The following is a 24,235-nucleotide window of genomic DNA, read 5'->3' on the forward strand; positions in this document are numbered from 1 at the left end:
TTTATATTTTTGAGATGTACAAGTGGAGGCTATTTGTGCCTAATTGAAACTTTACTAATTGTTCTGAATTGCCGAAGAAGACCAGCAAATACACGTGGTCTGTCTTGGGCTTAATCACATAGCATGTATACAACTGCCAAGTGGCCCATGTGATAGGTGGCACTTTCATCCCCAGAATACATATTTTGAGTTGTTGACTGTAGCTATCTCACATGACTTGGATCACTCGTCTCTGTAGGCACCTAAATGCAGCCAGTCTAAATATGGGCATGCTGGGAAGTAGAGGCTCTTTTCACCCCAAAGTCACCCCCTCCACTTCCTAAAAATTGAAAAAAGGAAATCTCTATTTTGTGATTAGAGTTTGATTTGTTATGTGGTGTGATTTCCTCCACAAAAACCAAACTGCAAAAGGTTTCATTTGTGCAGTTAGGTAAATCAAATTAAAGAGGTCTCTATGACCCCCGGCTCTTAGAATTATCGTGTAGCAGTCACATCAGTGCCACCAGCCCAGCAGATCGCAGGAGAACCCAAGCATACAGAAACCCATTACCCGACCAGTTCGTACATCAGTCAGTCTTCCAGGAGGAGATACTTTTCTTGCTTCCTCCCAGGCCTCCATAGTGTCCTGCCTAGTGCTCAGCCAGCTAGGATCCTGCTACAGTCCTCGGTCACTAGCATACACTTCATACATACCTGCAGGGAGGTGGTCCCACATAAAGGTGCATGCACTGATTTAAAGTTTGGTGGATGAGTTACACGTGACGGGTATCCCTCAGCCATAATGCTATAGGATGATATAATGTTTTTCAATTGACCAAGTAGATATTAGTCCAAATATAGAACATGGCCTAGAAGTTATCTACTTATTTTTATAATTGCAAAGAAGTTGTAGAGTCTGAGAAATTAAACAGTTTACTTCTGTTTCAGGCTGTAATGGAAGTTCAGAACCTGCGGCCTTCTTATTGGAAATTTCTCTTGCGGTTAACCAAGGGCAGGTAAGATGGTAACAGAGAACAGTTTAAGATTTCGTTTGAACTCTTGGTGAAGTGTAAACCTAGCTTACCTAGTTTTGAAAGACTGTGAGGGTTTTTTATTTTAGATCTAGCAGCCCATATGAACCCTGCGCCACTCCCCAGCTGCATGTCACTAGGTAATGGCTCACAACTTGGCAGACAACTGGTCAGTTGGTGAGTGCTTAGGAAATGAAGGCGCTTTGAATAGGTCCACTTCCTCAGGAAGTACCCCTCATGTGATGTGGGATTCCTCTCAGAGGTGTGTGCATATGGAAGGAATTGTACTTTAAGGGAACCGTGTTTAAACAGCGATTCGTAGTTGTCAAAGTTCCAGAAGGAAAAGAAAAGTGGTCTTAAGTTTTGTTGTTTCAACCCTACTGGGGCTGAAATAGAAACATCATCCTGTAGTGCCCCCGTGAAATGCCTGCAGTCGTGGATGTTAAAAGGCAGTGGAGAAATAAACAAGAAAATGAACCGAACTACAGCAAGAGGACTGTCAGAGTCAGAGGGGAACTGAAGCATGTTCCATAGACCTTTAAACGCACAGTATTAACAGAGTATTTTAAATGTATGCAGAGATTAATAGCTAATTCTAGTTTTCTATAGCGGTGCATTATCAACTCTTGACAGCTACTACCTGCCCCTGCTAGCACTGGCTGTCGAGGGAACATCAAACCCAAACCGTGCTCATTCAATCCTTGGCATCTTTAATGAGACTGGTTCTACAGAACGTGTGAACCGGGGTGGCGGTGTTTCGAGGAGTACTAAACTCAGGTGGCATGGTGTGCAAAATAACGATGGATTGGGATGAGGCCGCGAGTAATTACTACTGGGTGAGATTAATTCAAGCATTGCACCCGTCACTGTTTTGTATACTTTGTGGTGTTTTGAGGAGCACCATCCTTATGACTGGGAACTTATCTTTTCTCGACCACTAGCGAAACACAGCACGAAAACCTATTCAAATCATACCAAGCACTTAGAGAAACTTTCATTTTTAATTTTGTGCCCAAAAACCCAACAGTTAACCCAGATTGAGTTTCCGCAGCATGAAACAGCGAGAAAGTAGAATGATGGTCGAGTAAATACAGGCATTCGTATGTGGGGGAACTTGAAAGTCATAGGTTGGGATCTTGAAAGCTAATGACCACTCAGCCTTTTATCCCCCTGTGGTTGATAAAAGGAATATTGCTGTGTTACTCTGCCTCATGACATCAGTGGATTTCGAATTTTAGCACAAATGTTGGATACCTCCTCTAAAACTTCCTGCTTTATCAACGCTCTGCATGCCTGAGGTCAGCCACTCGAAGCATCCCTCCCATCTGAACGTTTTGGTTCAGAATATCACAGTCGGAATGTCATCTGATATAAATGTTTAGGTCCCAAATATCATTTACAAAATGATTTATTCATTGGAGTTGATAGTAGAAAATCATTACCCAGTGGAACACTGTTTTTGTAAAAAAACATTTAAAACCCAATTCTTATGTCAGGTGATATTGCTCACTATGATATTCTGACATACATCCAACCGGGTTCAAAGCATTCAGGGGCAGATTATTCCATGTACTTGGGGTCTTTGCTCTGCACCAGCCTTCCTGTTCATCTTGGACTCTAAGAAGTCTAGCCTAAAGTTTCAAAGAGCCCGACAACTAACAAGTGAGGCTCCTCATTAAGGTAACTCTAGACCCACTGCCTTATGGTGTCGCCACACATCCTCACAAAAGGGGGCCACCTTGTAGCAATTGGCCCCAAAACAGGCCCTGTTGTTTGAGAAAAGGGAGCCATGTGAACAGCTAAATACAATTTTGAAGGCACTCTTCAAATCCTTGTACTTGACCTACTAAGAGTCTCTGATTGCTCATCACGCTTAAGCCTGCTCTTCCTGCAACTTCCACTCACATTGGACAGGTCAGACTCCTGACAATAGACTCATAATCTGCTTGTATGCAGCTAGTGCATGACAACTGATGTCCCAAATAAGGCTTCTTCATTATAATAGTAGAAGCAGCCACTTGGAGTAATGCCAGTGTCTGGAGCATGGCAATTGTCATTGTGCTCATCAAGACTTACTCCTATCACTCTTCCAACTTAAGTGCCCTGAGGCGGCCCCTGGCTGCTTCATCTGCTCTAGGAATACTATAAGTATTTGTTTTTTCTTGTTTCCAGGCCTTCAGTCACCGATCCATGTCAACCCATATCTCAAGGTCATAGTCCTGCATCAAATACTTTATCACAGCTTAGGGCTAATTTATTTGATATTCAAAACAAATAGGCTTCACAGGTTTCCTCTTTGCATCCAATACAATAGGGAGTAGCCAGAGTATAGTTATATTTAGCGTAGAAGAACCAGGGTCCAGGTGTGTGACGGTCCAACTGTACCACAAAAATGTCTGTCTATCTGATAGAGACTACTAGTTGCAGATTCCTTACCTTAGAATTTCCCCCCAGGCGTCAGACTGGATCCGGAGATTTTTCTTCGAGCATTACCCTTGCGCGTCGGTAGGTGGCGTTGGTCGACTCCGCAGGCATAGTTGGGTCGTAGTTGTTGTGATGACGTCAGGAGTATTACATAGACTCCGCCTCAACGCAGTGACATCAGTTCTTTTTTTTCCACGCCAAGCGCTAATCCAGAGAAAGCTACCCTGGTCTCTTTTTGACTGATTTCGACAATTTTGTTGAGTTTTCAAGTGAGTTTTTGGTGCATTGAGCATGTCCCCGGAGACTGAGTTGAAGCTGTGCGAGGGCTGTCACCGCATGATGTCAGTGGTGGATCCGAATCAGGTTTGTCTGTGGTGTCTGTAGCATGACCACGACCCGAAGTCGTGCTCCGAGTGCTGGGCCATGCACCAGAGGGCCTAAAGGGAGCGGTCCCTCAAGCTCCTGGCGGCCTGGCGCTCGACTCCGCGCAGGTCCCGGTCTCGCTCAAAAGGAAGGTCTCAAGTCCATCTGCGGAGCCATCACCTCTCGTGTTCCTCAAAATCTTCAGGTGCAGGTAAGAAGAAGAAGTCGTCGAAGCGGTCTCATCGCACTTAGACTCCATCCCCCCCCCGCCCACCCCGTCGCTCGGCTGATGCGAGGCAGGGGGAGGGTCGACGTCCAAGGTCTCCGTCCTCAGAGCCTGCTTCTGGGTCCGCTCCGCGCTTCTCTGAGTTTCTGGGAGCCGGAGCGACCCCCACCCAGCTTAAGGAATTCTATGAGGCCATGCTCCTCATCTTTTGGCGGACCGACCCTGATACGGCGCCTTCGGGTCCAAGGGGTTTGGTTGAGGGGTCTTTGGGTTCCATGCCGGCAGCTTCTGCTCCGGCCACCGAGGTCCCCTCCGGATTGGCTCACGGATCCGCACCTGTGCCGGTCGCACCACTGAGATCTTCCTCGTCGCTGGGTTGATTGTCGACGCTCCCGACATCGGTTGTGCCCACTAACAACGTCGACCCGATCCTTATCCCCGGTGACTCGGAGTCAGAGCGGTGTCGCCCGACGCCACCTCTGTCTTCGATGGGGCCTACTCGCCCCAGGTCGGATTTGGACCCTTTTTCCTATGGGTATGAATTCAGGGAAGGATTGGAGGGGTCCCTGGACCCTCATGAATACCAGGATGACCGGATGACCCATATTTGGACTGGGCACAGGAATTGGGCGAAGCCAGTGGACTGGACACTTCTCCAGATGCTGGCATGCTGTCTCCTCCTACCGTGGTCAGTAGGGCAGCCGAGGTTCTTGGCCTTGAGCTACCTACTGTAGAGGTGAGGTCCAACCTCCTGACGGAGGTGCTTCATCCAGGGGCTTCCACATCTGAGCCCCTTTTACCTTTCAATGAAGCCCTCACCGATATCCTTTTGGGTACTTGGTCCAACTCAACACAGGGGTTCCTGTGAAAAGGACTATTGCACGCCACCATAGGCCCACTCCGAATGACCCTAAATTCCTGTCTCAACACCTCACGCCTGAGAGTCTCGTCATCCAGGCTTCCTCTTCTTCAGGCGCATTCCTTTCCTCACCCCCGGATAGGGATTAAAAAATACTGGAACAATTTGGGAAGAAGTTGTTTTCTTCCTCCAGTCTCGTACTGCGGTCCGTGAACACTGCATGCCCTTTGGGCCGCTATACCTACTCTCTGTGGAATACGGTTGTGCAAGTCCTGCCTCAGATACCGGAGGAGGCCCATGCTATCATCTCCCAACGATGGGAGAGATGCGGCGAAGTTCACGATCCGATGTGTGCTGGATACGACCAACTCTCTGGGCAGATCGGTTGCTATGACAGTGGCCTTGAGACGCCACTCCGGGTTGCCTACTTCTGGTTTTTCTGTGGATGTCCAACAGTCTCTCATGGACATGCCCTTTGATGGCTCCTGTCTCTTTGGAGACAAAGCAGACTCGACCTTGAAGAGATTTAAGAATTCCCAGGCTACGGCTCGGTCCCTTGGTCTTTCCAAGGACATCACTGTTGAATTGGAGCTGTAGGCCATTTGTCTGGTGCTGAAGGCTTTCCTGACATCTATCAAGGTGAGGCTGGTACAGGTTATGGACAGCACTATTGCCATGTGGTACTGCAAACATGGGGTACAGTATAGACCTGGGTCCTGTGCTAAGAGGCTCTCTCTACACAACTGTTGTTGGCTGGAGCATCAGGGCATCTCCCTGATCATAAATTACCTGGTGGGATCTTTGAGTGCCAGCGCGGACGAACTCAGCCACTGGCTCCTGGTGGATCAAGAATGCCATCTGCTTCCTGAGGTGGTGCATGGCAGGTTATGGCCTTCGGGGAAGGAGGGACGTTTCACCACTGTTGAACACAGTGTCAAATCTTTCTGATGCATTCTTCTAACCACACATTCCTCTCTCTGTGAATATTCCCCAGGCGTCAGACTAGATATGAACCTTTAAAGCAGTACTGTTGCACTCCACTAGGTACCACGTTGCAGCTTCTCACCAACGTTGTTTCTCTCCGGAAGTGATGACCCAACTGCATATAAGTGCAGTCACTCATTTCTTTGCGTGCCTTCAGATGCAGATCTAGAGAACCATTCCTTATGTCGTAATTTTTTTCTGGCAAATTTTTCCCATTGTGCAAGGGAAATGTCCCCTCCTAAACCTTCCTTGTGAATGTCATGTACAACAACTGGCAGTCGACACGTATTTACTCAAAGCACAGCTTTACCAAGGCTCAGTAAAGTAGGGGGGGGGATACACAAGGGTTTCCAATATCGACAAATCCAAACCCCGCTGACAGGACAGCAACCCTCCCACCCCTTTCGAGGTCAAGGCTGCAGCTTTCAGAGACATGACATCAGGGACAACACACAGCTCAGTCCCCTACCCCTCAGGCAACAACCTCAAAACTCTTTTGGTGTGCCCTCTCTGGCACACAGCCAACCTGTAGGAGGTGGGATCAGTCATTTATTCCAGGGGTGGCAAGGCATTACTTCCGACAGATGGGTCCTCCAAACTGTGCAACGGGACTATGTCCTTCAATTTCTTTCTACCCTGCTGCACCTTCCACCCCTATTAGAGTGTCTGACAGAGCACCACATGTCCGTTTTGTTGCAGGAAGTGCAAGTCATTTTGGCCAAAGGGGCAATAAAGAGGGTTCTGGCCTCAGAACAAGGATCTTGGTATCATTCCGGCTACTTCTTGTGACACAGAAGGATGGTGGCCTTTGTACTATTTTAGATCTTCACCCTCTCAACTCCTTCCTGTTGAAGGAAAAGTTCAATATGCTCACGCCAGCCACTTTCTGCCTGCTCTGAACCTTGGATACTGGATGGCAGTGCTTGAGTTGCAGGACGCTTATTTTCATATTGCCGTCCTGAAGGCCAACAGATGCTATCTGCAGTTCATAGTAGGCCAGGATCATTTTCAATTTGCACGCTCACATTTGGGCTCACGAGCTCCCCTCGATTAGTCACAGAAAGGAAGGCTGTGGTCACACCACAACTTTAAATTGTTCCCCTTCTTTGATGCACAGCTGTTTAAGGCAGGCTCACCGTAGGCAGTCACAGACCACCTCCAGGTGACTGCGAACCTTCTAACTTCATAGAGGATCACTATCAATGTGCAGAAATTACACATGATTCGTTCACAGGTGCCCCTGTTTATCAGAGATACTCTGGATATGGTGCAATCCCATGCTGCTGACCCTAGAGTGGAGAGGCCAAGACATTTGGTCTATGATCTCAGTGGTTTAACCTCAGCCCTGAATCTTCGTAAGTGTGCCTCTCAAACTTCAATGTCTCCTGGCCCCCTGCATCTTGCTGGTTGGCTATGCAAAGTAGCATATGCTGAGTCTCCAGTTGGATCTGAATTCTCAGTGGGACCGGAACCAAGGTAATCTGTTGGATCCCATAAAGAATCGGAGGAGACTGCAAAAGATCTGAAGTGGTGGCTGCTGGACTGCGTTTGGGTCGACAGCAGTCACCTCTCCTTACCCCACCTATAGTTGACAGTGGTGACGAAAGCATCACTGCTGGATTGGGAAGGCCATCTAGGAGAGGTGGAAATCAGAGGGCTCTGGTCTCTTGCGGAAACCCAGCTGCACATTAATCTATTGGAGTTGCTGGCTTCTGGATCCAGGGGATATTCTGGAGGATATTATAAGTAAGGAATCTGCAGTTAGACTGCCCACCAGAAATAGCGATGTCAAAGGTCAGTAACTTGCCATGACATATTTTTGTAATTCTGTGCCTGTGGTTTTTTGTTTCTCATGTGTTTTTCTTTTTTTTTTAAGCGACTTTCTCCAGGTTAGAAGGATGTGTGTCTTTTAGGCTATCTCTCTGACCATGTGTTGCCTGGATAGGTTTACCACTTGTTAAAGTTTTTCCCTTCTGGTCCTTGGACATAGCTTAATCATTTTTGCTTGTGGAGGATAGACCACTATATGCCTGCTGGTGTGTCCTTATGTTCCTGCGATCTGTAGTTTGAAACTTCAGGTCTGTAATGTTGAAAATACCTAGTGCACTAGCCATATACCATCTTGCGCCTCACTTTGTTCTTTTCAAAGACCAGGTGTATGTTTTTTTGCAGGAGACTTATACCATGAATCTTCTCACAGATGCTCTATGTTATTTGGATGTTGCTGAAAAAAGGGAGCCCTACATTTTGGAGCAACAGAAGTACACATGAAGTGGTACTCCTTTTATCAAGAGGGACTACTGTCACCATGACATGATTATGACTTGACTAACTGTTGGTGGCATCTGATTAACAGTCAAGACGTATAGACCTTCCTACCAACAGCATATTGAGGAGGCTACCTACTGGCTCTCCCTGTGTAAATCTGTATAGTCTATCATGATAAGGCCTCATTTCCCCTGAGTGCAAGTATTGTGCGTGAGTAGTGCTTGGATACAAAAGAGGTGTGGTACCCTTAGTCAGGAGTCCCCCTTTGTATGTATTTTGACCCTGAGCCTGTAGGATGAGCTATATGGCTTAGTGATAGTCAGAGCTGCTGTCGTCCCATTTCTATCTTTCTGTCTTTCTGGTTTTATCTTCCCCACCTCCCGACAGAAGCTATTGTAAACCCAAGTGTATGTGTCTGCTTTTAAGTCAACTTGAAAGGAGCAGGATGGTTCTGTTGTGTTCACATTTTCTGAGAAGAGCCATTGTAGCAGGTACGCCTGTGGCATGATTAGTGCATCACCTTAAAAAGGCTGTACCTAAGCGCATATCCAAATCTGCACACCTAAAAAAAAGACATGGGATGACTGCCCTACCCCTGCTCTGAACAGAGGTTGTCTGACTCAAGTCTACAAAATCCTCTTAATCATTTTAAGTCATAATTATACAATCATATGAGCAGATGTATTTTAAATTTGTTTCACATTTAAGAGGACACTGACTGAATTGTAGTGATTGGGATTGTTTTAAAGGTGGTTTGTCTTTAACTGAATGTGAAATAATGAACCCATTTGAAATAAATCCATGCATGAGGACCCCCAAAGGACACACCCGTGAATAGAAAATGTAAAAAAGAATCTAATTTTGCAGCAGGGCTGGTGGAGCCTGGGCTGTACGCATATTTCCCACAGTGCGAACTTCCACTGTGCACACCAGCATTTCAATGAAACAAACAAAGGTTAAAGTTAAATTATGGTTAGTTTTGGTTATAAGACCTTCACTTACATGGGACAAAAACTATAAAGTTCACTGAATAAACACATTTAAAGGGCAGTTATAGTTACAAAGCAAAACTTAAAAAACACTGAAGTTCTCCAGTTATGTTTACCTAAAGAAGCCATAACTCTTTTCCCCTTCATGTATTGCTTGTAACCTTACATATGATTTCACTCACGATATGTTAAATGGCATAATTGAGGACATCACTAATGAGATCTCAAATTGCACCAATGATGATATCATCTGTGGTTGCATTATAATGTAAACTGTTAAAAAAACATTGAAAAGGAGAACTGCCTTATGCAGCAGCGGTGATTGGGACATATGGAGTGCTGGTTGCACAGTCAGGCCCTACAGTCATCTCCTGCTTCACATGCCCAAAAGCCAAAGAGAGTTGGACACAGGCCACAGGACCAAAGTGATCTCCCTTTAAAAATCGAACCTTATTTTGGGCCACGGCGAGGTGAGGAGTAGGTTTTAAGGCGGGAGTGTCGATTTGAGGAATGTGTTACTATAAGCACACCCCCCTCCCGGATGACCTGTGATGCAATTAGCATAAACACTGAAAATTTGCCCAGCAGAGCATTGACACTGATGGGTAGTATTTATTTAATTTAACTTAATTGGTATATGTAAGGAAATGCCTCCTTGGCATGGTTACCCCCTGACTTTTTGCCTTTGCTGATGCTATGTTTTGATTTGAAAGTGAGCTGAGGCCTGCTAACCAGGCCCCAGCACCAGTGTTCTTTCCCTAACCTGTACTTTTGTTTTCACAATTGGCACACCCTGGCATCCAGGTAAGTCCTTGTAACTGGTACCCCTGGTACCAAGGGCTCTGATGCCAGGGAAGGTCTCTAAGGGCTGCAGCATATCTTATGCCACCCTGGGGACCCCTCACTCAGCACAGACACACTGCTTGCCAGCTTGTGTGTGCTGGTGAGGACAAAACAAGTACGTCGACATGGCACTCCCCTCAGGGTGCCATGCCAACCTCACACTGCCTATGCAGTATAGATAAGTCACCCCTCTAGCAGGCCTTACAGCCCTAAGGCAGGGTGCACTATACCATAGGTGAGGGCACCAGTGCATGAGCACTGTGCCCCTACAATGTCTAAGCAAAACCTTAGACATTGTAAGTGCAGGGTAGCCATAAGAGTATATGGTCTGGGAGTCTGTCAAACACGAACTCCACAGCACCATAATGGCTACACTGAAAACTGGGAAGTTTAGTATCAAACTTCTCAGCACAATAAATGCACACTGATGCCAGTGTATCTTTTATTGTAAAATACACCCCAGAGGGCACCTTAGAGGTGCCCCCTGAAACCTTAACCAACTACCCGTGTAGGCTGACTGGTTTTAGCAGCCTGCCACACTCGAGACATGTTGCTGGCCACATGGGGAGAGTGCCTTTGTCACTCTGTGGCTAGTAACAAAGCCTGCACTGGGTGGACATGCTTATCACCTCTCCCTTGCAGGAGCTGTAACACCTGGCGGTGAGCCTCAAAGGCTCACCCCCTTTGTTATTGCACCACAGGGCATTCCAGCTAGTGGAGTTGCCCGCCCCTTCCGGCCACGGCCCCACTTTTGGCAGCAAGGCCGGAGGAGATAATGAGAAAAACAAGGAGGAGTCACTGACCAGTCAGGACAGCCCCTAAGGCAACCTGAGCTGAAGTGACTCTGACTTTTGGGAATCCTCCATCTTGCAGATGGAGGATCCCCCCAATAAGGATAGGAATGTGACCCCCTCCCCTTGGGAGGAGGCACAAAGAGGGTGTAGCCACCCTCAGGGCTAGTAGCCATTGGCTACTGCCCTCCCTGACCTAAACACACCCCTAAATTCTGTATTTAGGGGCTCCCCTGAACCTAGGAACTCAGATTCCTGCAACCTAAGAAGAAGAGGACTGCTAAGCTGAAAAACCCTGCAGAGAAGACGGAGACACCAACTGCTTTGGCCCCAGCTCTACCGGCCTGTCTCCCCACTTCTAAAGACCCTGCTCCAGCGACGCTTTCCCCAGGACCAGCGACCTCTGAATCCTCAGAGTACTGCCCTGCTCTAGAAGGACCAAGAAACTCCTGAGAACAGCGGCCCTGTTCACCAAAGACTGCAACTTTGTTTCCAAAGAAGCAACTTCAAGACAACTGCGTTTCCCGCCAGAAGCGTGAGACTTGCAACTCTGCACCCGACGCCCCCGGCTCAACTTGTGGAGAAACAACACTTCAGGGTGGACTCCCCGGCGACTGCAAGACCGTGAGTAGCCAGAGTTGCCCCCACAGCGACGCCTGCAGAAGGAATCCCGAGGCTCCCCCTGACCGCGACTGCCTGTTCTCAGATCCCGACGCCTGGAAAAGACTCTGCACCCGCAGCCCCCTGGACCTGAAGGATCCGAACTCCAGTGCAGGAGTGACCCCCAGGAGGCCCTCTCCCTTGCCCAGGTGGTGGCTACCCCGAGGAGCCCCCCCCTTGCCTGCCTGCATCGTTGAAGAGACCCCTTGGTCTCCCATTGATTTCCATTGGAAATCCGACGTGTGTTTGCACACTGCACCCGGCCGCCCCCGTGCTGCTGAGGGTGTACTTTCTGTGCTAACTTGTGTCCCCCCAGTGCCCTACAAAACCCCCCTGGTCTGCCCTCTGAAGACGCGGGTACTTACCTGCTGGCAGACTGGAACCGGGGCACCCCCTTCTCCATTGAAGCCTGTGCGTTTTGGGCACCACTTTGAACTCTGCACCTGACCGGCCCTGAGCTGCTGGTGTGGTAACTTTGGGGTTGCTCTGAACCCCCAACGGTGGGCTACCTTGGACCCAAACTTGAACCCCGTAGGTGGTTTACTTACCTGCAAGAACTAACAATTACTTACCTCCCCTAGGAACTGTGAAAATTGCACTGTCTAGTTTTAAAATAGCTATATGTGTTTTATTTGAAAAGTATATATGCTATTGTGATTATTCAAAGTTCCTAAAGTACTTACCTGCAATACCTTTCGTTAAAAGTATTACATGTAAAATTTGAACCTGTGGTTCTTAAAATAAACTAAGAAAAGATATTTTTTAATACAAAAACCTATTGGCCTGGAATTGTCTCTGAGTGTGTGTTCCTCATTTATTGCCTGCGTGTATGTACAACAAATGCTTAACACTACTCCTTTGATAAGCCTACTGCTCGACCACACTACTACAAAATAGAGCATTAGTATTATCTCTTTTTGCCACTATCTTACCTCTAAGGGGAACCCTTGGACTCTGTGCATACTATTCCTTACTTTGAAATAGTGCATAGAGAACCAACTTCCTACATTGGTGGATCAGCGGTGGGGTACAAGACTTTGCATTTGCTGGACTACTCAGCCAATACCTGATCACACGACAAATTCCAAAAATTGTCATTAGAAATTGATTTTTGCAATTTGAACTATTTTTCTAAATTCTTAAAAGTCCTGGTAGGGCCTTGTGTTAGTCCCTGTTAGCATTTCTTTTAGGGTTTAAAAGTTTTGTGAAAGTTTGAATTAGATTCTAGAACTAGTTTTAGATTCTTAAAAAGTATTCCAACTTTTAGAAACATAATGCCTGGTGCAGATGTGAATGTGGAGGAACTCGACCTCACACCTTACCTCCATCTTAAGATGAGGGAGCTAAGGTCACTCTGCAAAATAAAGAAAATCACAATTGGCTCAAGACCCTCCAAACAACAGCTCCAGGAGCTTTTGGCAGAGTTTGAAAAAACCAACCCCTCTGAGGATGACAACCCAGAGGATGATGTTAGTGACATGGAGGAGAATTCCCACCTTCCAGTCCTAACTAGGGAACCCAGGGACCCTCAATCCCTGATTCCAACTGTGATAGTCAGAGATGCTGCTTCCCTCACAGGAGGGGCCAGCACCTCTGAAATCACTGAGGATAGCCTCAGTGAAGAGGACCTCCTGCTAGCCAGGATGGCCAAAAGATTGGCTTTGGAAAGACAGATCCTAGCCATAGAAAGGGAAAGACAAGAGATGGGCCTAGGTCCCATCAATGGTGGCAGCAACATAAATAGGGTCAGAGATTCTCCTGACATGTTGAAAATCCCTAAAGGGATTGTAACTAAATATGAAGATGGTGATGACATCACCAAATGGTTCACAGCTTTTGAGAGGGCTTGTGTAACCAGAAAAGTAAGCAGATCTCACTGGGGTGCTCTTCTTTGGGAAATGTTCACTGGAAAGTGTAGGGATAGACTCCTCACACTCTCTGGAAATGATGCAGAATCTTATGACCTCATGAAGGGAACCCTGATTGAGGGCTTTGGATTCTCCACTGAGGAGTATAGAATTAGATTCAGGGGGGCTCAAAAATCCTCGAGCCAGACCTGGGTTGATTTTGTGGACTACTAAGTGAAAACACTGGATGGTTGGATTCAAGGCAGTGGTGTTAATGATTATGATGGGCTGTACAATTTATTTGTGAAAGAACACCTATTGAGTAATTGTTCAAATGATAAACTGCATCAGCATCTGGTAGACCTAGGACCAATTTCTCCCCAAGAATTGGGAAAGAAGGCGGACCATTGGGTCAAGACTAGGGTGACCAAGACTTCCACAGGGGGTGACCAAAAGAAAGGGGTCACAAAACCTCCCCAGGGGAAGAGTGTTGAGACATACAAAAATAGTAAAGAGTCTTCTACAGGCCCCCAAAAACCTGCACAGGAGGGTGGGCCCAGAGCCTCTTCACAAAACAATTTTGGGTACAAGGGTAAAAACTTTGATCCCAAAAAGGCCTGGTGTCGTAGCTGTAATCAGCCTGGACACCAAACTGGAGACAAGGCCTGTCCCAAGAAAAGTACCACTTCCAACTCCACTCCAGCTAACACTGGAATGGCTAGTCTCCAAGTGGGATCAACAGTGTGCCCAGAGCAAATCAGGTGCCACACTGAAGCTACATTAGTCTCTGAGGGTGGGGTGGATTTAGCCACACTGGCTGCCTGGCCTCCTAACATGCAAAAATACAGGCAGCAGCTCTTAATTAATGGGACAAGTGTAGAAGGCCTGAGGGATACAGGTGCCAGTGTCACCATGGTGACAGAGAAACTGGTTTCCCCTGGTCAATACCTGGCTGGACAAACTTATCCAGTCACCAATGCTGACAATCAAACTAAAGTACATCCCATGGCTATGGTAACTTCAGAGTGGGGAGGGGTCAATGGCCTGAAACAGGTGGTGGTCTCCTCAAATATCCCAGTAGACTGTTTGCTTGGAAATGACCTGGAGTCCTCAGCATGGGCTGAGGTAGAACTGAAAACCCATGCAGCCATGCTGGGTATCCCTGAACTGGTGTGGGTCAAGACAAGGGCACAATGCAAGGCTCAGGGTGAAAAAGTAGAGCTGGAGTCTGAAACAAGGGCCCAGCCTACCAAGAGAAAAGGAAAGACAACTGGGAAACCAGCTGCAACACAACAACAAAAAGTGAACCTCTCTTCTCAGGAAGAAGTTCTGCCCTCTGGGGGAACTGAGCCTATGGAGTTAGAACCTTATCAGGTTGAGCTCTTAGGCCCAGGGGGACCCTCAAGGGAGCAGTTGTGTAAGGGGCAAGAAACCTGCCCCTATCTTGAAGGCCTTAGGCAGCAAGCTGCTGAAGAGTCCAATGGCAACAAAACTGGAACACATAGGGTCTATTGGGAAGATGGACTCCTGTACACTGAGGCAAGAGATCCCAAACCTGGTGCCACTAGGAGAGTGGTAGTGCCTCAGGAGTTCAGAGAGTTCATACTGACCTTAGCCCATGATATTCCTCTTGCTGGGCATTTGGGACAAACCAAGACGTGGGAGAGACTAGTCAACCACTTCTACTGGCCCAGCATGTCCCAGAAAGTCAAGGAGTTTTGTGTCTCCTGTACCACCTGTCAAGCCAGTGGTAAGACAGGTGGACACCCAAAGGCCCCCCTCATTCCACTTCCAGTGGTGGGGGTCCCCTTTGAAAGAGTGGGTGTGGACATAGTGGGTCCACTTGAACCTCCCACAGCCTCAGGGAATATGTACATACTAGTAGTAGTGGATCATGCTACTAGATACCCTGAAGCTATTCCCCTTAGGTCGACCACTGCCCCTGCAGTGGCCAAGGCCCTCATTGGTATCTTTACCAGAGTGGGTTTCCCTAAGGAGGTGGTATCTGACAGAGGTACCAACTTCATGTCAGCATACCTGAAACACATGTGGAATGAGTGTGGAGTGACTTATAAATTCACTACACCCTATCATCCACAAACTAATGGCCTTGTTGAGAGATTCAACAAGACATTAAAAGGTATGATCATGGGGCTCCCTGAAAAACTCAAAAGGAGATGGGATGTCCTCTTGCCATGTCTGCTTTTCGCTTACAGAGAGGTGCCTCAGAAGGGAGTAGGATTCTCACCCTTTGAACTTCTGTTTGACCACCCTGTAAGGGGACCACTAGCTCTTGTGAAAGAAGGCTGGGAGAGACCTCTTCATGAGCCTAAACAAGACATAGTGGACTATGTACTTGGCCTACGTTCAAGGATGGCAGAGTACATGGAAAAGGCAAGTAAAAACCTTGAGGCCAGCCAACAGCTCCAGAAGTTTTGGTATGACCAAAAGGCTGCAATGGTCGAATTTCAACCAGGGCAGAAAGTCTGGGTTTTGGAGCCTGTGGCTCTCAGGGCACTTCAGGACAAATGGAGTGGCCCTTACCCAGTGCTAGAAAAGAAGAGTCAGGTCATCTACCTGGTGGACCTAGGCACTAGCAGGAGCCCCAAGAGGGTGATCCATGTGAACCGCCTAAAACTCTTCCATGATAGGGCTGATGTGAATCTGTTGATGGTAACAGATGAGGACCAGGAAGCTGAGAGTGAACCTCTCCCTGATCTCCTCTCATCAAACCCTAAGGATGGCTCAGTTGATGGAGTGATCTATTCAGACACCCTCTCTAGCCAACAGCAATCTGATTGTAGGAAGGTCCTGCAACAGTTTGCTGAGCTCTTTTCCCTAACCCCTGGTCAGACACACCTGTGTACCCATGATGTGGACACAGGAGACAGCATGCCTGTCAAAAACAAAATTTTCAGACAGTCTGACCAAGTTAAGGAAAGCATCAAGGTGGAAGTCCACAAGATGCTGGAATTGGGAGTAATTGAGCACTCTGACAGCCCCTGGGCTAGCCCAGTGGTCTTAGTCCCCAAACCTCACACCAAAGATGGAAAGAGAGAGATGAGGTTTTGTGTGGACTACAGAGGACTTAATTCTGTCACCAAGACAGATTCCCATCCCATTCCTAGGGCTGATGAACTGATTGACAAATTAGGTGCTGCCAAATTCTTAAGTACCTTTGACGTAACAGCTGGGTACTGGCAAATCAAAATGGCACCTGGAGCAAAAGAAAAGACAGCATTCTCCACACCTGATGGGCATTATCAGTTTACTGTTATGCCCTTTGGTTTAAAGAATGCCCCTGCCACCTTCCAAAGGTTGGTGAATCAAGTCCTTGCTGGTTTGGAGTCCTTTAGTGCAGCTTATCTTGGCGATATTGCTGTCTTTAGCTCCAGCTGGCAGGATCACCTGGTCCACCTGAAGAAGGTTTTGAAGGCGCTGCAATCAGCAGGCCTCTCTATCAAGGCATCCAAATGCCCGATAGGGCAGGGAACTGTGGTTTACTTGGGACACCTTGTAGGTGGAGGCCAAGTTAAGCCACTCCAGCCTAAGATCCAGACTATTCTGGACTGGGCAGCTCCAAAAACCCAGACTCAAGTCAGGGCATTCCTTGGCTTGACTGGGTATTACAGGAGGTTTGTGAAGGGATATGGATCCATAGTGACAGCCCTAACTGAACTCACCTCCAAGAAAATGCCCAAGAAGGTAAACTGGACTGTAGAATGCCAATAGGCCTTTGACACCCTGAAACAAGCAATGTGCACAGCACCAGTTCTAAAAGCTCCAGATTACTCCAAGCAGTTCATTGTGCAGACAGATGCCTCTGAACATGGGATAGGGGCAGTTTTGTCCCAATCAAATGATGATGGTCTTGACCAGCCTGTTGCTTTCATTAGCAGGAGGTTACTCCCCAGGGAGCAGCGTTGGAGTGCCATTGAGAGGGAGGCCTTTGCTGTGGTTTGGTCCCTGAAGAAGCTGAGACCATACCTCTTTGGTACTCACTTTGTAGTTCAAACTGACCACAGACCTCTCAGATGGCTGATGCAAATGAAAGGTGAAAATCCAAAACTGTTGAGGTGGTCCATCTCCCTACAGGGAATGGACTTTATAGTGGAACACAGACCTGGGACTGCCCATGTCAATGCAGATGGCCTTTCCAGGTTCTTCCACTTAGAACATGAAGACTCTCTTGGGAAAGGTTAGTCTCATCCTCTTTCGTTTGGGGGGAGGGAGGGTTGTGTAAGGAAATGCCTCCTTGGCATGGTTACCCCCTGACTTTTTGCCTTTGCTGATGCTATGTTGTGATTTGAAAGTGTGCTGAGGCCTGCTAACCAGGCTCCAGCACCAGTGTTCTTTCCCTAACCTGTACTTTTGTTTTCACAATTGGCACACCCTGGCATCCAGGTAAATCCCTTGTAACTGGTACCCCTGGTACCAAGGGCCCTGATGCCAGGGAAAATCTCTAAGGGCTGCAGCATATCTTATGCCACCCTGGGGACCCCTCACTCAGCACAGACACACTGCTTGCCAGCTTGTGTGTGCTGGTGAGGACAAAACAAGTAAGTCGACATGGCACTCCCCTCAGGGTGCCATGCCAACCTCACACTGCCTATGCAGTATAGATAAGACACCCCTCTAGCAGGCCTTACAGCCCTAAGGCAGGGTGCACTATACCATAGGTGAGGGCGGCACCAGTGCATGAGCACTGTGCCCCTACAGTGTCTAAGCAAAACCTTAGACATTGTAATTGCAGGGTAGCCATAAGAGTATATGATCTGGGAGTCTGTCAAACACGAACTCCACAGCACCATAATGGCTACACTGAAAACTGGGAAGTTTGGTATCAAACTTCTCAGCACAATAAATGCACACTGATGCCAGTGTACCTTTTGATGTAAAATACACCCCCCTGAAACCTTAACCAACTACCCGTGTAGGCTGACTGGTTTTAGCAGCCTGCCACACTCGAGACATGTTGCTGGCCACATGGGGAGAGTGCCTTTGTCACTCTGTGGCTAGTAACAAAGCCTGCACTGGGTGGAGATGCTTATCACCTCTCCCTTGCAGGAGCTGTAACACCTGGCAGTGAGCCTCAAAGGCTCACCCCCTTTGTTACTGCACCACAGGGCATTCCAGCTAGTGGAGTTGCCCACCCCCTCCGGCCACGTCCCCACTTTTGGAAGCAAGGCCGGAGGAGATAATGAGAAAAACAAGGAGGAGTCACTGACCAGTCAGGACAGCCCCTAAGGCAACCTGAGCTGAAGTGACTCTGACTTTTAGGAATCCTCCATCTTGCAGATGGAGGATCCCCCCCAATAGGGATAGGAATGTGACCCCCTCCCCTAGGGAGGAGGCACAAAGAGGGTGTAGCCACCCTCAGGGCTAGTAGCCATTGGCTACTGCCCTCCCTGACCTAAACACACCCCTAAATTCTGTATTTAGGGGCTCCCCTGAACCTAGGAACTCAGATTCCTGCAACCTAAGAAGAAGAGGACTGCTAAGCTGAAAAACCCTGCAGAGAAGACGGAGACACCAACTGCTTTGGCCCCAGCTCTACCGGCCTGTCTCCCCACTTCTAAAGACACTGCTCCAGCGATGCTTTCCCCAGGACCAGCGACCTCTGAATCCTCAGAGGACTGCCCTGCTCTAGAAGGACCAAGAAACTCCAGAGAACAGCGGCCCTGTTCACCAAAGACTGCAACTTTGTTTCCAAAGAAGCAACTTCAAGACAACTGCGTTTCCCGCCAGAAGCGTGAGACTTGCAACTCTGCACCCGACGCCCCCGGCTCGACTTGTGGAGAAACAACACTTCAGGGAGGACTCCCCGGCGACTGCGAGTTCTTGAGTAGCCAGAGTTGCCCCCCCCCCGAGCCCTCACAGCGATGCCTGCAGAGGGAATCTCGAGGCTCCCACTGACCGCAACTGCCTGTTCTCAGATCCCGACGCCTGGAAAAGACTCTGCTCCCGCAGCCCCCAGGACCTGAAGGATCCGAACTCCAGTGCAGGAGTGACCCCCAGGAGGCCCTCTCCCTTGCCCAGGTGGTGGCTACCCCGAGGAGCCCCCCCCTTGCCTGCCTGCATCGCTGAAGAGACCCCTTGGTCTCCCATTGATTTCCATTGGAAACCCGACGTGTGTTTGCACACTGCACCCGGCCGCCCCCGTGCTGCTGAGGGTGTACTTTCTGTGCTAACTTGTGTCCCCCCCTGGTGCCCTACAAATCCCCCTGGTCTGCCCTCCGAAGACGCGGGTACTTACCTGCTGGCAGACTGGAACCAGGGCACCCCCTTCTCCATTGAAGCCTATGCGTTTTGGGCACCACTTTGAACTCTGCACCTGACCGGCCCTGAGCTGCTGGTGTGGTAACTTTGGGGTTGCTCTGAACCCCCAACGGTGGGCTACCTTGGACCCAAACTTGAACCCCGTAGGTGGTTTACTTACCTGCAAGAACTAACAATTACTCACCTCCCCTAGGAACTGTGAAAATTGCACTGTCTAGTTTTAAAATAGCTATATGTGTATGTACAACAAATGCTTAACACTTCTCCTTTGATAAGCCTACTGCTCGACCACACTACCACAAAATAGAGCATTAGTATTATCTCTTTTTGCCACTATCTTACCTCTAAGGGGAACCCTTGGACTCTGTGCATACTATTCCTTACTTTGAAATAGTGCATACAGAGCCAACGTCCTACAGTATATATCACCTTACCACAGTAAATAGTAAAAGTACTTCTACTAGTGTAAGGCACGCAAGGAGTGATACTAGGGAGATCACTTTGGTCCTGAAGAGGAGTTTAGGGGTAAACTCCGAAACATGTAGACCACTAAGGAGGACAGGTACATAATATACCCACCCTCCTTACACCCCTTTTTAATCATACCACCCCGTGGGACATATTAAACTAGTAATATCATCCGGGGGGGGGGTATTTTTAATTTACCAAGACCCCACCACTCTTATCCTTTTCTAGCATCCACATCGCTGATACCAATAGTCCTCCTACGTATTCCGTCGGTTGCAGCACGCCTCATGCTGCAGAAGAACAGGAAGAAACCCAATGATGATGCATGCCACCCAGGGGTAACCCTGGTGGGTGAGGGTTTTTCTAACAAAAAAACTTTTCTTCCCTAGAGTTGTCTTCGTGAAGGCCAGGTCATGGTATACATTGTTTTCTTTCCACTGTCCCCAGATTTTGTGTTATTTTTGTGTACAGCCTCTGGATGTGTAACCTGCCTCCTCAGCTAGTGAGCAGTAGTCCATTCCCTTTACTTAATTGTTTGATTTTAACAGGGATCCACCACAAATTTGTGGTAATTGTTTTTTTTAAATATCCTTTGTGCCCCAAGGTCCTCTGCCCCAGGTCTAGGGTATCCTTACCCTGCCCCCTCATATCTTTTTTTATTGTTTTATTCTGGATTGGGACTCTGTCACTGAGTCCTAGGAAGGCTGTCACCACCTCTTTGTTGATGTGGTTGCAGTCAGACACATTTTATTGTGAGATCTGTCGTCTCCACGGATCCTCTGCGGCATGAAATGCTCAACCTTTTTAACCGTTATTTTTCAAACTCAAAAAGTATGCTTTCTGGACCTAGATCTTGCTTTCTGCTAAATCTGATGTTATTCTGTTCAGCCATTTGAGCTGTAGCTAGGTCTAATTTTCCTTTAGAAGAATGAATGGGGATAATGCCTTTTTTTCATATACCACTTGAAGGAGCACCTTGAAACTTTGAAACTTTCCAGTAAGGATCTGAAGTGGAAGAACATTTTATTTTTATTTTGATGAACATTCGCCAAACAGTGGCAAAGTCATGAAAAAAAAAAAAAAATGCGTTGAAGAAGTCTTTTTGAGTCATGAGACCGAGTGACTCCTCCCTTTCGGCTCCATTGCGCATGGGCTTCGACTCCATCTTAGATTGTTTTCTTACTGCCATCGGGTTCAGACGTGTTCCTCTTCGCTCCGTATTTCGAATCGGGAAAGTTAGCTAAATTATAGAAAATTCGACTATATTGTTATCGTTCGGTACCGGGTTATTGTTATTGTATCGGCACCGACATCAAGAGCGCTCCGGCGGCCCTTCGGGGCTTCCGTTCTTCACCGAGGCCTGGTCGGCCCGACCACACCCATCGTAGAAGACTAATGGACCGGACCCCTTTCCGCTTCTGTCCTAAGTGTCATTCGAAGTATCCCTATACAGACCAGCATCTGGTCTGTAATCTGTGTTTATCACCTGAACACAGGGAGGATACTTGCGAGGCTTGTCAAGCATTTCGATCAAAAAAGACCCTACGAGATCGACGAGCAAGATGGCTGCAAATGGCGTCGACACCGACAGAGCAACTCGACGTCGGGGAAGAGGAAAGCATTTCCATCCAGGGATCGGACTCGGACGAATCCGAAAGTGAGTGAACCTCGACTGTGCAGCGAACAGTGAGTAATCCTGCCCCGTCCAAAACTCATACAAAGATATTTAAGGCCAAGGGGACGCCACCGCCAACAGGCCATGGCTTAACCCATCGAAAAGAAGGTGACCAAAGATCGGCACCGAAAAAGGCCAGGGATTTGCCGAAGACTTCCAACTCCGGTCAAGATTCCTGCACCGAACGCTTTCGACACCGAGAGTTCGACTCACCCAAAGTGAGAAAAATATCTTTGGAACCGAAAAAGACTATATCTGAAACCTCGGTACCGAAAAAGGCGGCTTCGGAGCCGAAAAGAAGCTCTTACACAGAAGAGCAAGGACTTTCCAGCCAAATGAAGGAAAGACATAGATTTGAGCAGGAATTAAGTATGGAAGAACCGGACCATACATAAAGGAGGTTGCATATCCAGAAAGAGACTGGAAAAATGCAAACTCTACCTCCAATCAAATCTCAGGAGACAGAAATGCAGCCTAAGGCAAAGGTGGTTAGAGACAAATCACCACCACCAAGGTTTTCACCACAACCATCCCCACCACACTCACCACAACTGTCACCAGTGGGAACACCTCCAATGCAGTCACCCACACATACAGGGATGACACAGGATGATGCTGATGCATGGGACTTATATGATGCACCAGTATCGGATAACATTCCGGACTGTTATCCAACTAAGCCGTCACCTCCAGAAGACAGTACTGCATATACGCAGGTACTATCCAAGACAGCTACTTTCCACAACGTAGCAATGCATTCAGAGCCAATAGAGGATGATTTCCTGTTTAACACCTTAGCATCCACCCACGCTTCCTATCAGAGTCTGCCAATGCTCCCGGGTATGCTCAAACACGCAAAACAAGTATTCCAGGAGCCAGTTAAAGAAAGGGCTATCACGCCTAGGGTTCAGAAGAATCTCGAGACCACCAGCAAACTCACGAATGGGAAATTCATCCCCAGATCCTACAGGATCACTTCCGCCGCTGGGGAACACCAAACATAGACCTATTCGCAACAAAAGAAAATGCAAAATGCCAAAACTTCGCGTTCAGGTACCCTCACCCTCAATCCAAGGGCAATGCACTATGGATGAGTTGGTCAGGGATATTTGCTCATGCTTTTCCCCCTCTCCCACTCATTCGTTATCTGGCCAACAAACTAAGTCAAAACAAACTCAAACTAATACTCATAGCACCAACCTGGGCTCGCCAACCGTGGTACACAACACTGTTGGACTTATCGGTAGTACCCCACATCAAACTACCAAACATACCAGATCTGTTAACACAACACAAACAACAGATCAGACACCCGAATCCAGCATCGCTCAATCTAGCGATCTGGCTCCTGAAGTCTTAGAATTCGGACATTTAAATCTTTCACAAGAGTGTATGGAGGTCATTAAACAAGCAAGAAAACCAACAACAACAAGGCATTGTTACGCAAACAAATGGAAAAGATTTGTTTGCTACTGCCAAACTAACCAGATCCAACCACTACATGCCTCCACAAAGGACATTGTAAGCTACTTGTTACACTCACAAAAGTCTAATCTAGCATTCTCTTCCATTAAAATACATCTCACTGCAATATCTGCCTATCTGCAGATTACACATACAACATCGCTTTTTAGAATCCCAATCATTAAATCATTTATGGAGGGACTACAAAGAATCATAGCCCCAAGGACACCACCAGTACCTTCGTGGAACCTTAATATTGTATTAACAAGACTCATGGGCCCACCATTCGAACCCATGCATTCTTGTGAAATGCAATATTTGACTTGGAAAGTTGCCTTTCTAATAGCTATCACATCACTTAGAAGAGTAAGTGAGATACAAGCATTTACTATTCAAGAACCCTTTATACAAATACATAAACATAAAGTGGTTCTCCGTACAAATCCGAAATTCTTACCAAAAGTCATATCACCATTCCACCTGAACCAAACTGTGGAACTCCCAGTCTTCTTTCCACAACCAGACTCAGTAGCCGAAAGAGCATTAAATACATTAGACATAAAAAGAGCACTAATGTATTACATTGACAGAACAAAACAATTTTGTGAAACAAAACAATTGTTTGTAGCCTTCCAAAAACCTCATGCAGGTAATCCTATATCCAAACAAGGCATCGCCAGATGGATAGTTAAATGTATTCAAACTTGCTATATTAAAGCAAAAAGAGATTTACCAATTATACCAAGAGCACATTCCACTAGGAAAAAAGGTGCCACAATGGCTTTTCTTGGGAATATACCTATGACTGAAATTTGTAAGGCAGCCACATGGTCTACGCCTCATACATTTACAAAGAATTACTGTGTAGATGTGTTAGCAACGCAACAAGCCACAGTAGGACAGGCTGTATTAAGAACATTATTTCAGACAACTGCAACTCCTACAGGCTAAACCACCGCTTTTTGGGGAGATTACTGCTTGTTAGTATATGCACAGCATGTGTATCTGCAGCTACACATGCCACGAACGGAAAATGTCACTTACCCAGTGTACATCTGTTTGTGGCATGAGACACTGCAGATTCA

At 47.4% G+C, this 24,235-nt stretch overlaps 1 protein-coding gene across 1 annotated transcript in view; it reads left to right on the forward strand.

Annotated features, from left to right (window-relative positions):
- Positions 1 to 24,235, forward strand: part of TMEM135 (transmembrane protein 135) — a 943,226-nt gene that overhangs the window by 876,599 nt on the left and 42,392 nt on the right. Inside the window, exon 14 of the mRNA XM_069203998.1 lies at positions 928 to 995. Within this exon, the coding sequence (XP_069060099.1) occupies positions 928 to 995 (68 nt within the window). The remainder of the gene's footprint in view (positions 1 to 927; positions 996 to 24,235) is intronic.

This window comes from Pleurodeles waltl, chromosome 8 (genome assembly GCF_031143425.1).
Source record: "Pleurodeles waltl isolate 20211129_DDA chromosome 8, aPleWal1.hap1.20221129, whole genome shotgun sequence".
Lineage (NCBI taxonomy): Eukaryota > Metazoa > Chordata > Amphibia > Caudata > Salamandridae > Pleurodeles > Pleurodeles waltl.